Here is a 16313-nt window from a genome sequence, read left to right as displayed (position 1 = left end):
TAGGCGTTCAATTAAGAGCTAATAATTTAATCTGAAATTTTAATTCTTAGGGTTTTCTAATCCTATTTTCTACTTCTAAATATCCTCAATACAACTGTAAAAGGTGAGAAAAATATGAAAGACGTGCTATTTCCGTTCGACCGTTCGGTAACGGATATCATCACATCACATATTCAAAGACAATATTGTCCTATATTTGAAATAAAATAGCTTTTACTAGCTTTGACCCGCGACTCCGTCTGCGCGGAATAAAAAATAGAAGACGGGGTAAAAATTATCCTATGTCCGTTTCCTGGTTCTAAGCTAACTGCCCACCAATTTTCAGTCAAATCAATTCAGCCGTTCTTGAGTTATAAATGGTGTAACTAACACAACTTTCTTTTATATATATAGATAGATTTTCGTTTTAACAATTATAAAAATTTAAGAAAGCACTTCAACCTATCTAATACTCTCGCCGTTTTTACTATTTCGTTTGTTCTAAGAGAAGGGGAAATTCGTTAAAACAAAAGCATTACATAATTTGCATTGAAACATAGGGATTCATTTAAAAAGAAGAATTACTTTTACTAAGTAAGACATAGATTCTTTTCTCAATTTTGTTTTACGTAATTTTACACTTGTTTGGACAACAAAAGTTTTCGACAAGAATCAAATATTTCCGCTCTTGTCTTATCCCTTAAGCCTCACTTTATTTATATGGGCCCAAAATTTACTACAGCCTATGAATACGGGCAATAAAAGGGACGTCTCATTTATTATTGACAAATATTTCGCGTCCAAGAAGTTCTAAAGGATCCTAACGGAAGGCGCCAGGTTCCATTTTATTACATTTATTATGTACAATGAAAGAGTCACTTTGTCGGTAAAGCTTTTTCAAAATTCCTGACACAAAGATTTAAATTATTAGCCAACTTTTATCTCTACTATGATTTGTGTAAGATAAATAAATACTCTGGGAAATGTAAAAAAAAATAATTATAAGTTTAAGCTATTTTTATAAGATTAGGTTCTCATAATTTTCTGAAGTTAACAAAGTTTAAAAAAAGAAAAAAGGCAATTGGTTTCAGATTTCATTGATTTTTACAATAAAATCAACCATCGCTATGCAAATGCAGTGAATATTAAAGGGATTTTTAAATAAAATACGATAAAAATGTTAAGTTAAACAATTTATTTAAGCTATCAAAAGAAGCACAGGAAATCATTTACATCCCTCTAGTGACAGAAACCTCCGCGACAAAGACGTGCGCGCGTTTATGTCTATTGTATGTAAGTGCGCTTGCGCTTGCGCATCACATCGCTAAATTATTTACAAAACTGAATATAGACGACTTTATTACACACTGCTATTCAGAATATATTTACATTATATGTAAACAAAATATCATTTAACATATTTTTAGTCCTAGATTATTATCTTTTTTTTATTATTTTTATTATTATTCATATCTTTTATCCACATAACCTATCACCTGAAATTAATTATCTTACTTAAGTAGCAGTCCCTGTGTGAAAAACGAGATAACACTTAGCAATGACACGCCATCCGGCAATTAAAGCCTTCTAAACTAACCTTTATTACCTCATAGTAAAATACAGGGACCGGAGCCGACCCGCGGCCGACAGATATCCGACCCGTGTCGCGACTTGTCGACACAAGTCGGAACGATTAGCGCGACGCGACCAGCGGCACACGCACAAAAAACACCAACAAAAACAAGCGTGCACAATGCCATGAGATACCGTGAAAAATCCTCACAAATAAAACAACCTTTGAATCACCCGCCGCGTTTTGATGTTTATTCGCTTTTATCGCATAAAAATGTACATATTATCCATTCAAAACGCGACGTCATCATTTACCTACGCGGTGGGACCGGGTAAGCTCGTACAATTGCCTGTATAATGTTAATGGGACCCTTCAGATTCTACCTGCGGGCACCAACTCACCAGGCCGCGCCGGACCCACTCGCGGTCCACGTTCATATCGACAACTATGCGTCTCATTTTAATTAATTGTTGGAAATTCAGCAACTCACTCCGCAGCGTCCCGTTGCAATGCATCTGGACCCTATAATGCATTCGTGAATAGAGATTTTCCGAATACAAAACCGCCTAGAAACGCACCGACCGTTTATAAGAATAAACATTTTATTATACGACCGAGATCCCAGTCATTAATAATGCAAAGAAAGAAATTTTCTAACAAAAGAAAATAATGAAAAGAAAATCCACCCGCCGTTATTTACGCCTTGTTATTGGCGAGAAGAATATTTTCAGTGATAAAAATTTCTTTACTGGTTTCAAAACTTTCGATAGCGATAGCTAATGTTAGCATCAAATAAAAATACTCTTTTACTTATATAAACAATTATAACACTATCTTTCCCAGATCTTAAATCATGATCCCGGAACCACATTTTTATCTATTATCTCGCTTTCCTGTTCGTATGGAATTTAATAGAGCAAACAAGGCAATGTACACACGATGCCGGAGGCGACGACGCTCCCACCCTGTCACAGCCGTCATCGATCTCCTGATACCAACGTATACAAGTAATTTATAACGTCGCCGCCGCTGATGCAGCCGATAAAAACTAGATCACTCGATCATTAGGCGCGTTACAATTCCGAATAAATAAATACGTTGGGATCGGTGTGAGACTGTGACAAACGTGCCTAATTTATATCTTTCCAATGGCCTTTTATTATCACACTTTTTTCTTACATAGACTAAATTTTCGTAGATTTTATACATTATGTTTATTGACAGGAAGTTTAATGGCAATAACCACGTAAAACTGTTTAATATTCAGTTTTAATTTTTTAATTATGAAAATTAAGTCTTCCTCATTCATGTAAATGATTTTAATATTAACACAATTTGAATACGTGTTATCATACAGGTTAAATGCCTAAGGTAAATTGAAATCTTCAACTAACTACTGTTTAAATTCAGGCTAAGCACACTTGATTCCTAGAAGTCGAATAGAATAAAGCGTAGAGTTATATCTCTGGAAAACTCATTCGACTTTCATATTTTCGATTTTCTCGTTTATAGGTTATGTAAGAAGCCGCTATATTTTAACGAGTAACTTGGCAGCATGAAGTCAGTCTGGATATGAAATTTAAAAAAAAATAATTTAAAATCATAGACAAGATTATAGAAAGCTATGAAACGCTCGATTAATTTTTTACAGTCTTTAACAGTTAGTAGTAGTAGTACTTATGAACATTTACTTATATAAAACTGAAAGGAATTACAGCGTAACAGGACAGACCAGTCGGAATTTGCACCGACTTACATTAGATCGTTAACCGATAGATCCAGTTTGTAGAGTACGTTTATACAACTATTTATATGATTAACCATCAGTTTCTGAAACCCAAATATATAAAATATAGCGTCATCCCTGTCATTATCTTTGACAATACAGAGATAACAATATATTTTAAACGGAGTTTTTGGTCTCAGATATCGGTTAGCAGTTTAGAAACACAACGCGGCTTTTTAAGCTGCGACATGCAAAGCTTCCCAATTTGTTTAGTCAAAGTGTATGTTGCGAGTGAACAAGCGCCATAAATGTATTGTAGTGTCTCACGATGACAGGTGAAACGCCCATTCTCTTATAAACGATTCATGACAACCCCATTCTTGTCCCCTTGATAATTCTTGATAATTAAAATGATAAATAGTGTTTACTATTAACACATTTTTAAAAAATGTATGTGGTACTCTTTTATATTATTGGATGTATTGTCATAAAACGCTCCCAATCTTATTTCATCAATTCAGGTCTGTTAATAAAAAGTAGCAACGAGATAAGCTTTTAAAATTAAGCTATAAAATATAAACAACATAGAAAAATGTGTGCGCTGCATTATCCTTTAATGATGGCGGCCCACCCCGATCTGATAGTGCTATCTCCGTTCTAATCCAGCGCCGGTGTGACTAACGCGCGAGGAATGCGCAAGCGCCGGCGCGGACTCCGCTCATCTGACATAAACCTGCCCCTGCCCGTGCCCGCTAACACCAACTATAAACGACCCGTTTCAACATACTACTACAGAATAGACTTTATTTGGTAAATTTTAAGGTTCAATTTTGCCAAAAATGTTACGTACATCTCTTTTAAAACACCACATTAGCGCCGGTGACAGGCCAGTTCAGTACACGGCGCAGTTTTCACGAAGGTTGTGATGCTGTGAACATTCTTACATTTTTTATTTTTAAAATTCGATGTGGGATCTAAGTACGTAGTAGGTATAGATTTTAACTTAATATACTAGCGCCATTTTTTAAATATTAAAGGTCACAAACATCAGACATTATTCTTGGAAATAACAACACGTTACTATTTCGAATAGAATAGCCACATTTATTGCTGAACGACGGCCATTTTCGCCGTTCGTCAGCGCGCAGTTCACGCCATAAGCGTTTCCGGAGGCAGCTGAGCGACCGAAGGCGTTCCACATTTTACTACAAAGAACATCCGTCGACCGACAAACTGCAGACGTAACAAAAGCCCATTATAAACGCACGGCCGCAAACATAAGGACGCCGTACACGAACAGCTTAAGCAGTCGGTAGCGACAGATTCAAGCTGTTGTGTCAGCGCGCTGCCAGCAGAACTTTTTTAAAATCTGCTGGTCCGTGTACGGCTACCCTTAAAAACCGTACCATGCAAATGGAATAGCGCTGTAACATTCCACCATTGTAAAACGTCTATCTTTTTTAAATTACATTACATACTGTATTATAAATCATGAACTATTTCTAGCCTATCTATATATATATAGAGTCAAATTTATCAGACCCGATAGACTTAAGTGAAACAATTAATTTAACTTCCTGAGTCGGAAAAAACAATCAAGGTCGAACAACTATTCATATTTCAACAACAAATATTGCAAAACACTAGAACTTCGCTAAAAATCTTGACATTAAATAAGTGGGTACTATAACGATAGCGCTGAGCTTTTCTTAAAAAGATCAAAAAGCTTGAGCATAAAGAGGTCGTCTTAGAATCATAGAGTATCATGGAGACTGAAATATTTCTTCGTTAGACTAGTAATCACTGGAAAAATATATATTGTGCGTTTGCATAAAAATTTCTTCTACTTATTGATGATGGAAGAGCACCTTAAATCTCTTCATTTTTACGTCAATCTGCAATATGTTAGTCAGGAGAACATAAAACCAAGTTCGGACATCTTTGCTCTAAATGCACCGCCTCCACAATGATAAAAGCGCATAAATTACGGCTTTTCGATTCGTTTAAGCTATCTTTATATAGCATTTTGTTACCTACAAACGTTGTCATAATTTTTGAACAAATCTTTTTGTTTCTAAGACCTAGTACCATCTAATACTAATTTTGAACAAAAAACTTTATCACAACACACACAGAAACACGTAATTAAAAGCTATTAATAATAACAATTCGTATCTTTAATCAATTTAGTTCTAACATAAATCATCGTTAAAATTGTATCTACATATTTGAGTTGACGTATCGAATATTCGCGTTTACATTTTAATTGAATTGACACACTAATAGCGTATAGCAATAAAGCAAACAATAGCTGTACATTACGTTAATCAAAGCAAATGCCCAGTCATGTGGAATGCGCGGACGTTTATTGATAAGGTTATGTTCATAAAATATTGAGACCCCGTGGATATAACCTACGTTATTGGTTTGCGGACATAACATAATCAAGAAATTCAAGTTGGCAATCTAACTAATATTATAAATGCGAATGTTTAAAAAGATGGATGGATGGATGTTTGTTATAAGGTGTCCCCAGAACGGCTGCATGGATCTCGATGAAATTTGATATAGACGTAGAACACAGTCTGGAAAAACACATAGGATACTAATTAAGTTTTTTTAATTCCACGCGGACGGAGTTGCGGGCAACAGCTAGTCACTAAATAAATCCACCATTGGATGGTTAGCATGTATACAACTACATACATATTGTTCATTGTTCTATCTACTCGTAGATACAACAATCTTATGAAATTATACTCCATACCATTTAGCTAAGCTAAAATAAAATAACTAGAGCATTGAATATTTCAATGTGTGAATGTACACGTGTGCCGTAGTGGTATAAAAGAGTTTTCTTAAAAAAGACGTCTAAGTTTCGAGGTGAGGGATCACTTTGGGAAACTAAAAAGTAAAAATGAAACCGCCAGACACTTTTAGTTACGTAAAACTGAAATGGGAAGATATATGAAAAATTTTTAGAAGTTAGATATATAATGTTGTAAAATAAATCTACTTATATTTTTGGGATCGGTATCATACCGAATCAATTTTAAAGATGGATTTTATTTTCTCTTTATAGTGTTAGTGCAGACAAAAATTTTATGAAACAAAAAAACTATGTAAATTACAACGTGAAACTATTACGCTTATGTATTAAAAGCTAAATAAATAAACTCTATTGGTATAATAGACGGCGAATAAAGTAGCAAGTGAAAAAGCTTTGCGAATAATACTATCTTAAACTCCGGCGTTTATCGTTATTACTTTTATAACCTCTTACAAAAGCCGAGTAAATTTCCTGCACTTAACCTACACAGTGAAAAGGTTTTTAGGTATGTTCATATCGACCTTTGTTTGGCATACTTAGAAATACATCTGTTCTTTCAAGATTTATATTTTAAATTCATTTAAATTAATATCACCTTCACATTTCACTGAACTTATTTCATTTTTTAATTTGTTACTAAACGTAGATGTAATGTCAAAAGAAAAACTCCCCCGAAGTATTTTGAGTAATCCAAAAGTAATTCTACGTTCTCTTTTTTTATTAAATTCCAAAAGTAGTGCTCCAGTGCATATTTATGGAATTCTCGAAAATTCTAGTATTTTCTGGTTTCGATGTTTGCGGATACAATTTCAATAACTTCTAACCTCAGAAAGCCGCGTAGTATTTCGATTAAATTAGAAACAGTTAAAAAAATATTTTAAGATACTTTTAGAGCCAAGTCATAGACTTAATATTGTTATACATTGAGGAATTCATTAATCATCAATTTTGCCGTATATTTTACAATCTGTAACTCAACGTTTATGTTGCCAGATGCAGAATGAATATAATTTCTTTTCCCACCTCGTCTAATGATTAATGAGGGTTGAAAAACTTTTTCTTTACGACGGAGTAACAGCTTTGTGTTACCAGAATTTATACAAAAGGAAATTGCTTTTTCATAGTAGCACAATTTTCATAATTTTTATGGCAACGAAAATAAAATATATCATCAAATCATTTTGGATTAAAATACTGAGTCGAATATTTTTTTAATTTCTGCAGTATACAATAAAATGTAGACTTACATCACAAATAGCAGATTTAGTAAATGTATATAAGTAAATATGTAAATTGCTCATATTAAAAAGTGAAGTTAAAATCTAGAATAAGAATATAAGAATAAGACTATTTTTATTTAGATCGTCCTAAAAATCAGGTCACAAGTTCGACTCTAGAGTTCAAAATGGATTAGTCTCATATACGTGTGTGAATGTACTTTCTTAAGGACAATTTGTCCTGCCTCCAGAGGGCCAAGTTTTACTTTGTTAGATATCGTGGTTTTATTTATTAGATACAGATTCTGGACCTTTTATTTAATGTACTTACATCTATATATATAAAAGAAAGTCATGTTAGTTACACTATTTATAACACAAGAACGGCTGAATCGGTTTGACTGAAAATTGGTGGGCAGGTAGCTTAGAACCAGGAAACGGACATAGGAACTTTTTTTATCTTGTGTGAATTTTTATTTTATTCCGCGCGGACGGAGTCGCGGGTAAAAGCTAGTCATTAATATTGTAAAATACATTAGTTTGTTAATTTAAATAATTAGGGAATTAAAACACATTGTATGATATTATCAATTTATTCATCTCATCAAAACACAAACTTATAATCAGAAATTACAAAAATATCAAAATAATTGTACTGAAGGCGATATGTATGATTAAAGTAAGATTCACATGAATGTAATCTTGGTTCGTACTTGGTTCACTTGCCATACATTCAAATTTTCATACTCCTCAATGCAAGCATCAACCTGGAGAAAAAAAAAGCTAAAAATAATATATACATATAAAAAATGTAGTCTAGATATTTTAGTGTAGTTAGTAATTGGTAATATTTTAAATATTTATTTGCTATTTTAATAGTAATATTTGATGTTAAACATTTCGCTCACTTGTAAACCGAATTGTTGGCGTGGCGACGCTTGCCGTGGTGACGGGTCGCCACGCTATACTGAGGTATACATATTTTATTTTAATAATATTTAATATTATTTATTATTATTATTTATTAATTTATTTAATTATAATATTTAATATTTTATGCCTATTACTTGTACACACACGATGTTTCACATCTGCCAGGCGTCCCATGACGGCTCACATTTTTTTTAATTTAAATATACTATCTTTAGTAATTACCATTATTAGGAATTAGTTTGAAGTGATAGAGTATTGGATAAATGACCTGATCAGGTTTGAATCCTTTGTCGACACAACGCTCGATGACATCAGCGATCTTGACAGTTTTACTGGAGCCCGCCAGGTCGCGGACCACAGCGAAGATACGATCCGTAGCGCTTATACCTCTGAAAATTAACATTACGTATACATGAAGTTAGACGAGTGTAAATCAACTGTGAACCGGTTCAAAAGTTCAGATCACATTGATTTGCACCGTTGAGCTGCGGATCAACAAACAAAAGAGCAGCTCACAGCTCATCGCGATGTAGTATAACTGTTAGACTGTTAATTAACTGTTAAACTGTTAAGCTGTCGCAAAAACGCAGCATAACTCTATGCAGATACAAATTGAGTTGAGTTGTGAATCGGTTCACTGATCTGTTTCATATATTCGAACTGTAAGCTGAAACGCAGATCATCAATTTTAGCTGAGTTACCTAGTACTAAATGTAGTTATAAAAAAAATATACAATTAATATACTTTATTCAAATTTTACATGGTTATTGTTACATTGTGACCAAATAACAATAATATAAATGTTACTAGCTGTCGCCCGCAACTCCGTCCGCGCGGAGTTAAAAAAAACTAAATGGGGGGGTATGAAAAATAGATGTCCGATTCTCAGACCTACTTAATATGCTAACAAAATTTTATGAGAATCGGTCAAGCCGTTTCGGAGGAGTTTAACTACAAACACCGCGACAAGAGAATTTTATATATTAGTTGTACTTTTGTATGGTAGTTTGTGTACCTTTGAACATTTTCTTCAACATGTTGAAGTGACTGTTTGGACATTTCTACAAGACGAATCGCTTCTGAAACATCTTCCTTTTCTACCACATCTGATAACCTGAAATGATTTAACATCATGTTTTGAATACTAGATTGATGGATTAAAAAAAGCTAAAAGCAATAATAAATCATTAGAAAGGGATTGGTCCTTTGAGTCCGATCAATAATTTTTATCTATCTTTAGAAATCTTTTATCCAGTATATGAAACTGAAAATGTTGTAAAACATACCTAAGCCTAGCGAGGGCAGTAGACAGACGTAAGATGGCGAGCAAATTCCTGGCAGATGTGAATGTGACGTCACGTGCATTTCTCGCCTCCCGCCTTAATTCCACATATGAAGCTGTAATAAAAATCTAAAATTAACTTTCCCTATTTAATAAAACAACATACATTTCGAACTTTCAAAACTCCACAAATTAATAATTAAGTTTTGAATGTAGTACAAATCTAATTTTATTTACAGTGCGAATTATTTAGGCAGGCATCAAGTGGAAGTAATTCCGCGTTTCATCTGATGAGTGTGGTGCCGGAGGCCTACTTTTAGTCCTCTTTAGGGAGGTGGATTTGATGAAGGAGGAGATGCATAGGAAGGTTAAATATTGTCTTTTTGTGCGTCTCCTCTTTCGTCGATTGATGGTAGGCAACGCATCTGCATGTTTCGGCGAATTCATATGGCCGCTTGCTCGTTTGCCACCTTGTAATATAAAAAAAAAGTTATTGTAATTGTTCTTGTCTCTGTCGCTTATGGCGTGTTATAGATATTTTATCATCAGTAGTGTGTGTACTGACAGACGAGGTAGTCGGCGAGAGCGCGAGGTACTACGGGCTGCTTGCGCTTGGTGAGTGCGAGGTAGCGCCGCATGAGACGCATTGGTAGTGCTCGCAGTCTGCTCGGTGGCTGAGACGAGTGCTGGTGTACGTACGCTATGTGCTTCGCCAACTCCAAATCCTTGTCTCTGTGTACATACACCTCCATTGTAGATTATACCACAGTATTAGCTGAAAAGCTGCTCTAATAAAAAATCTACTTTACTAATATGTATTATAAATGCGAATGTTTAGATGGATGTTTGTTTGTAGATATCTCTGGAACAGCTGAACGGATCTTGATGAAATTTGGTACAGATGTAGAACATAGTCTGGAAGAACACATAGGCTACTTCTTAAGTTTTTTTTTAAATTCCGCGCAGAAGGAGTCGCGAGCGACAGCTAGTATATGTATAAAATTAAAACAAAAAGTAATTTAGTTTTTAATGTTTTTTTTGCTCTTTGACGTTTTTTATGCAGCATTTATCGACATTACATTTATCAAAGTGACAGTTATCTTTCATTATTTAGTCCAATATCTCTGTATAAAACATATAATCATCCCTCTTGTTATCTTTGACAAAACAGATAACATTTATTACAGACCAGCTATCGCATGCGACTTCGTCTGCGCGGAATTAAAAAAAACTTAATATGTAGTCTATAATATGTTCCTTCAGATTATGTTTTATATCTATACCAAATTTCATTAAGATTCATTAAGCCTTTCTGAAGATGCCTTCAAACAAACATCATTATCCATCCATTTTTATCCATCCATCCATATAAATTTTTTAAATTTTTTCTGTCATAAGAACCTTCTCCTGACAATAACCACAAAAAAAAATTGAAATTGGTCCATCCGTTTCACTTATCACACACCAAAAGATTTTATATGTCCTTTGTTTCAACGAAAGATTGAAACATAGTCTAGAACAGTAATGTCTTACAATTTATCTATATTTATCCTTTATTTCAACGACCATGCTACACAAAAAAATGATATATTTAGTGGTTATACCTATTTGGTTTGTCCTGTATGAGCCAGAGCAGATCAAAACGGGAGAGTAGCGCAGCGGGCAGCTGTATGTTCTGCTCTACAGTACGTTTGGGATTGTAGCGGCCGTACGCAGGGTTCGCCGCAGCCAGGATAGAAACGCGCGCGTTCAGACACGTCATTATTCCTGCCTACATACACAACACCTAATTTTAGTCCTCTTTCCCTTCTCATCCTTTTCTTAGAAGTAAAGGAATGCATCGGAAGGGGAAATATAAAGATATTTCTCTGTGCGTCTCCTCTGTTCATTAGAGGTAAGCAACAAATCTGAGATTGCGTATGTCTATAGACAGTGGTCGTATGTAACTGCTCGCTCTTTTGCCATCTTATGATAAAAAAAAACTTTATGCAAATTCATAACCCATGACATTCTTCTAACTATATCCCTATGACACTCTAAGGAAAAAGTATGAAGACACCTCACCTAGACAACCCAAATTTTTCTAAATCTAGGTATACCTAGATCACAAATAAAATCCTGAGGTCATAATACTTTTCCAGTTATGGAATTTAAAAAGGCATGATATAATTATATTAATACTTAAGTTATAATATATAATACCTTGGCAATGCTGATAGTCTGCTGTTCCATTACTTCGTGTATGGCGGTGCGGTCGTTCTCCGCCATCTTGTCGAACTCGTCAATACAACACACGCCCTGGTCCGCCAACACCAACGCCCCACCCTCCAGCATCATCTCACCGGTGAACGGGTCCTATGACATTACATTTCTTTCTTAATCATTTTATATGCGAATGTTTAGATGGATGGATGTTTGTATCAAGGTATTACTAGAACGGCTAAATGGATCTTCATGAAATTTGGTATAAATGTAGAACACATGTTGAAAGAACAAAAAGACTATTTATTAGGTTTATTTTTTATTCCGCAGGGACGACGTCGCTGGCAACAGCTAGTACTTCATCAGCTCATTATACGTTAACTATGAGGGGATTGGAGCCTATCCCAAGTTAGAGGTGACTAGGACATAGTCAACCACACTGACCAAGTGCGGATTGACTTCACACATATAATTGAACTTCTTCTCAGATATGTGCAGGTTGCAGGATAAATGTACATATGTAAATCGAAAAACTCATTGATACATGGCGGGATTCGAACCCAGGACCTTAACCCCTGAACCACCGACGCTCTAGCTAGTACTTAATAAAAATAATTTTAAGATAAACCTTGTTACCTTGAGTACTGCTGCGGTGAGACCGACACCGGAGGAGCCGCGGCCGGTGGTATACTGGGAGCGCGGCGCGAGACGCGTTATGTAGTTGAGTAACTGTGACTTGGCCACGCCGGGGTCACCCATCAGGCAGATGTTGATGTTGCCACGGATCTTCATACCATTGGGACGTCTGTACACAATATACAAGTTTAGAATCAAACCAGCTATTTAAACGCTTACTTTAATTTATTTTGACAATTATTGTTTGGCAACAGTGGTAGACGTCAGCAATAACAACATCAGTTGCACAAATTGACCTCGCTCAGTGAAATACCACGACCACACAGAAGACAGGCGTCAAGTGGAAGCAATTCCACGTTTCGTCTGATGAGTGTGGTGCCGGAAGCCTAATTTTAGTCCTCTTTCCCTTCTCACCCTTTTCTTATAAGGAAAGAATGGGAAGGGGAAGTGGATTTGATGGAGGAGATGCATAGAAAGGTTAAATGTTGTCTTTTTGTGCGTCTCCTCTTTCGTCGATTGAGGGTAGGCAACACATCTGCAATTGCGAATGTCTTTGGGCAGCGGTCGCTTCGCCATTTCGGCGAATTCATGTGGTCGCTTGCTCGTTTGCCAACTTGTAATATAAAAAAAAATTCACTTAAGTTTGAAAGAACATCCACATCACCAATGAACAAGAACATTTTTTTTACCTTCATTAGAAGTATCAAATGAAGTCGCGTATTAAGTTAAATATATTAGTAAAACATTAGCAAGCGATTTTGTATACATACTTATCAACTCCTCCGACGAGCAGCAACAGTAGAGCCTTCTTAACATCCTCGTGTCCGTATATCTCAGGTGCGAGGCTCTGCGCCATGCGGGAGTACAGCTCCTCATCAGCCAGCTCCGACAACTCCTCCTCAGACAGCGCCTCACAAGCCTCGTTCTCCTCGCTTTGATTCAGACATGTCACACTCTGGAAAAAATATGAAAAAGATGATTCTCATACAACGAAATACATGAAATACGTTAATTAGGCCATATTTATAATTTCAATTGCACTCAATGGTGGCCGAGGAAGATTTAGTGGGTCAAACCCCACATAACCCAGTCTTCTCTTCAGAAGGCAGAGTATCTTTCCGAAAATCTCTCCCCTACAATACAAACTTACTCCCTTACTTACCCATTTTGGTACGACTTAAGTGGGAGAGGAATTTAATTATTTTGCTGTTTTTTTTTTCGTATTAAATGTACTCACATGCGCCTCTAGATAGGTATCGGAGAGCAATCCCTGCACGATCTGTCGGAAGCCGGCGCTGAGTAGCGGCAGGAAGACCCCGGCGACTGCGACGTGGTCGCCTGGCTGCGCGCGTCGCGTCGTCTCCCCGCGACAGTATACTGACAACTGCCGCGGGATGTGTCCCACCGGCACCTGGTCTGACTGTAACAAACATTACAATGGTTAATGAAAAACGTCACACTAAACATGGGTTTCCACTACCATGTTGCATAAAAACATGTTTTTATTCCTATCAACTTTCTTTAAAAAATTATTCACCTCAGTTTCTCCAAACTTAAGAGTCTAAAAGATGACGGAAAGGGATCTAAAAAAAAGCTATGCATAAAATTCTATTTGCGAAGACTATAAAAACATAGTTTTCCAGTTAAATAATAAAAAAAAAAATTTAACCCATTATAGAGTCCATAGACAAACAAGTACATACATGCTCCTGTATCTTCAACTCCTGGAACTTCTGGAAGCGAGAGCCCCTGGTCTGCAGGTACAGCTGTCCAGCGGTCTTGTTCACCCTGCACTCGTCGGCGGAGCAGGCGGGCGGTGGCGTGAACTGCAGCCCGCGCACCGGCTGGTACGTCTCTGCGCCGCACGCACTGCACGAGTATGTCGCTACCACTAATAGGGGCTTCACATCCGTACACCGCGTCACTATACCTAGTAATAAATAATCATTGAATTACTAACCTGACATTAACTTTTTAAAATGTGAGTGTTTCAGATTGACCATTAAATACAGACAATTAAACAGACTAATGAAGTTTTTTATATTCTATGTACTTAATTGATCCAAATTTAATGTTACTTTTTTATTCTACAAACTAAATTTTATTTAAATTTTATTATGGGAAAATAATATGATCTTCTAGGTTAGATTATCTTCCAACGTTAAAGAGAGAAAGTATTATCCTTTCACTCTAACAGTGGTAACTTGTTTGGTTGTTGCTGGAGTCTATAAGACCAACAATCAATCAAGAAAGAAAAAAAAATCAAAACAGCCTTTACATAGAAGATAAAAACTAAACTAATTTCAAAATATCTATTTGGTAAAGATTACACAAGATGGAATAAACCTAAGCAACCTATTTTTCATTAACATTTAAAAATGTGTATGAAGGTTATTTTTAGTGAAATTCCAAAAGAAGAAGGTTATAAAGCTATTTATTATATGTTTTCAAAATTACCTCTTACAGTTACCAGCTTTCCAATATGTTCAGCTTTGACATCACGAACTGCCAGAGACTTTGCATTTGATATATCTTTAAAGTAGACTTCACTGTAATTATAATTATTTACTTTTAATTAAAATCCAAATATGAACAATACAACATATAAACATAATAATTATCACTTTATATATTGCAAAAAAAAATTAATAAAATGTAACTAACAATCTTCTGATTAGTTCTGGAGGATATCTATTTCTTGGATCTCTCATTTCACCGGGCATCCTGTGGTTCCTTGCTTCCAACATTATTCTATGCTCTATGTAAACATCTAAGGCATCTTTTGCTGCTACCTAAAAATTACACACATATTATACATTGAAACATTTGAAATTGCAGTAGAAACTATTTAATTAATTAAGAAACGGCTTAACTCACGTTTGATCGTCCGGTGACGGCACCGACTAGTTTGATGAACCCCCGATGGGTTTGAAACTAGTCGGTGCCGTCACTAGACGATCAAACGTGAGTTAAGCCGTTTCTTAATTAATTAATTATGATGTCTCACGAAAGTTTAAACAATTTAATAGAAACTATTTAATTTGATATTGACTACAATGACATAAGTTATAAGGCAACCAAAACTGTAGACAAAATATTGGTTATAAAGACTATTTGTAATAACTAAATATTGTCAGTCTCTTATGTTTGTATTATTACAATCAGTTTTAAATGGATATAATGTTGTTAAAATTTGATTTATAACAAACCTCTTTATGTTTATAATCAGGTAGCATTTCATACACCAAGTCTGATACTATATTTGTGTACCGTCTTGTATTGTGTTTGACTGCTTCTGCAAGCTCTGCATTGGTCTCATATAAGTCATCCAATTCAACAACAAATGCTGTCTGTTAAAGCAAAAAAATGTGAATCATACAGAAACCGCATGAATTAATCATTTTGTAACAAATCTACAATAACCATTCGTCACCAGCATAGAGATAGTTTGAATATACCTGTTCTCTGTGCGCAACTTGTGTAAGTTGCTCAGCATATTTAAAAAACTTTTGGCCATCGTCATTTGTTTCGCAAAAATCCACAAAGAAATTCTTTATAGCTTCTGTAACAGGTAGAGTAAAAAACTATATTATTATAATAACAGCGTTATTTTACATTTTACAAAAGATTTTTTAAAAATTACCTTTGTCAGCTGCATAATCTCTCATTGCCATTGTTGAAGTCAATTAATACTCGATACTATCGAGAAACTTTTGTTGCGATTTTTAAATACAGTATATTTTAAAAGATTACGTATATTTAGCGTTAAAACTTGAATTAAAAAAACTCACAACATAAATACACGCTTATGTTTTCGATACTTTGTTGACAGCAGTTTACGCGCGAAACGAACAAAACCCTCAATTTGACAATGTCAAAATACAAACGGATACCATTTTGCATTTTGTGATTCAGAACCTCAGATTCAGAACGA

At 35.2% G+C, this 16313-nt stretch overlaps 1 protein-coding gene across 1 annotated transcript; it reads right to left on the bottom strand.

Annotated features, from left to right (window-relative positions):
• Positions 1–7957: 7957 nt before the first annotated feature.
• On the bottom strand, positions 7958–16193 carry LOC106707429 (DNA replication licensing factor Mcm7). Its single transcript, XM_045686331.1, has 16 exons — positions 16023–16193; positions 15838–15941; positions 15589–15729; positions 15044–15171; positions 14837–14928; positions 14083–14309; positions 13617–13799; positions 13150–13334; positions 12380–12548; positions 11744–11896; positions 11146–11312; positions 10107–10273; positions 9546–9657; positions 9275–9373; positions 8527–8647; positions 7958–8092 (listed from the first exon to the last, which is right to left on the bottom strand). The coding sequence occupies exons 1-16, from the start codon at positions 16051–16053 to the stop codon at positions 8012–8014; spliced, it is 2160 nt and encodes a 719-aa protein (XP_045542287.1). The 5' UTR covers positions 16054–16193; the 3' UTR covers positions 7958–8011.
• Between the last annotated feature and the right edge of the window lie 120 nt (positions 16194–16313).

The sequence above is a fragment of the Papilio machaon genome, chromosome 3 (genome assembly GCF_912999745.1).
Source record: "Papilio machaon chromosome 3, ilPapMach1.1, whole genome shotgun sequence".
NCBI lineage: Eukaryota > Metazoa > Arthropoda > Insecta > Lepidoptera > Papilionidae > Papilio > Papilio machaon.
Note: the sequence above shows the minus strand (reverse complement) of the source record. Positions and strands in the feature narration are given on the sequence as shown.

What these genes read in the sequence shown, in the direction of transcription:
- LOC106707429 (XM_045686331.1), bottom strand. Translation starts at nt 16,053, where the DNA reads ATGGCAATGAGAGATTATGCAGCTGACAAAG. An exon ending in ACTGCCCTCGCTAGGCTTAG is followed by an intron (nt 9,374 to 9,545) that starts GTATGTTTTACA and finishes AAATCATTTCAG; the next exon opens with GTTATCAGATGTGGTAGAAA. An exon ending in GTTGAAGAAAATGTTCAAAG is followed by an intron (nt 8,648 to 9,274) that starts GTACACAAACTA and finishes GTTAATTTTCAG; the next exon opens with AGGTATAAGCGCTACGGATC.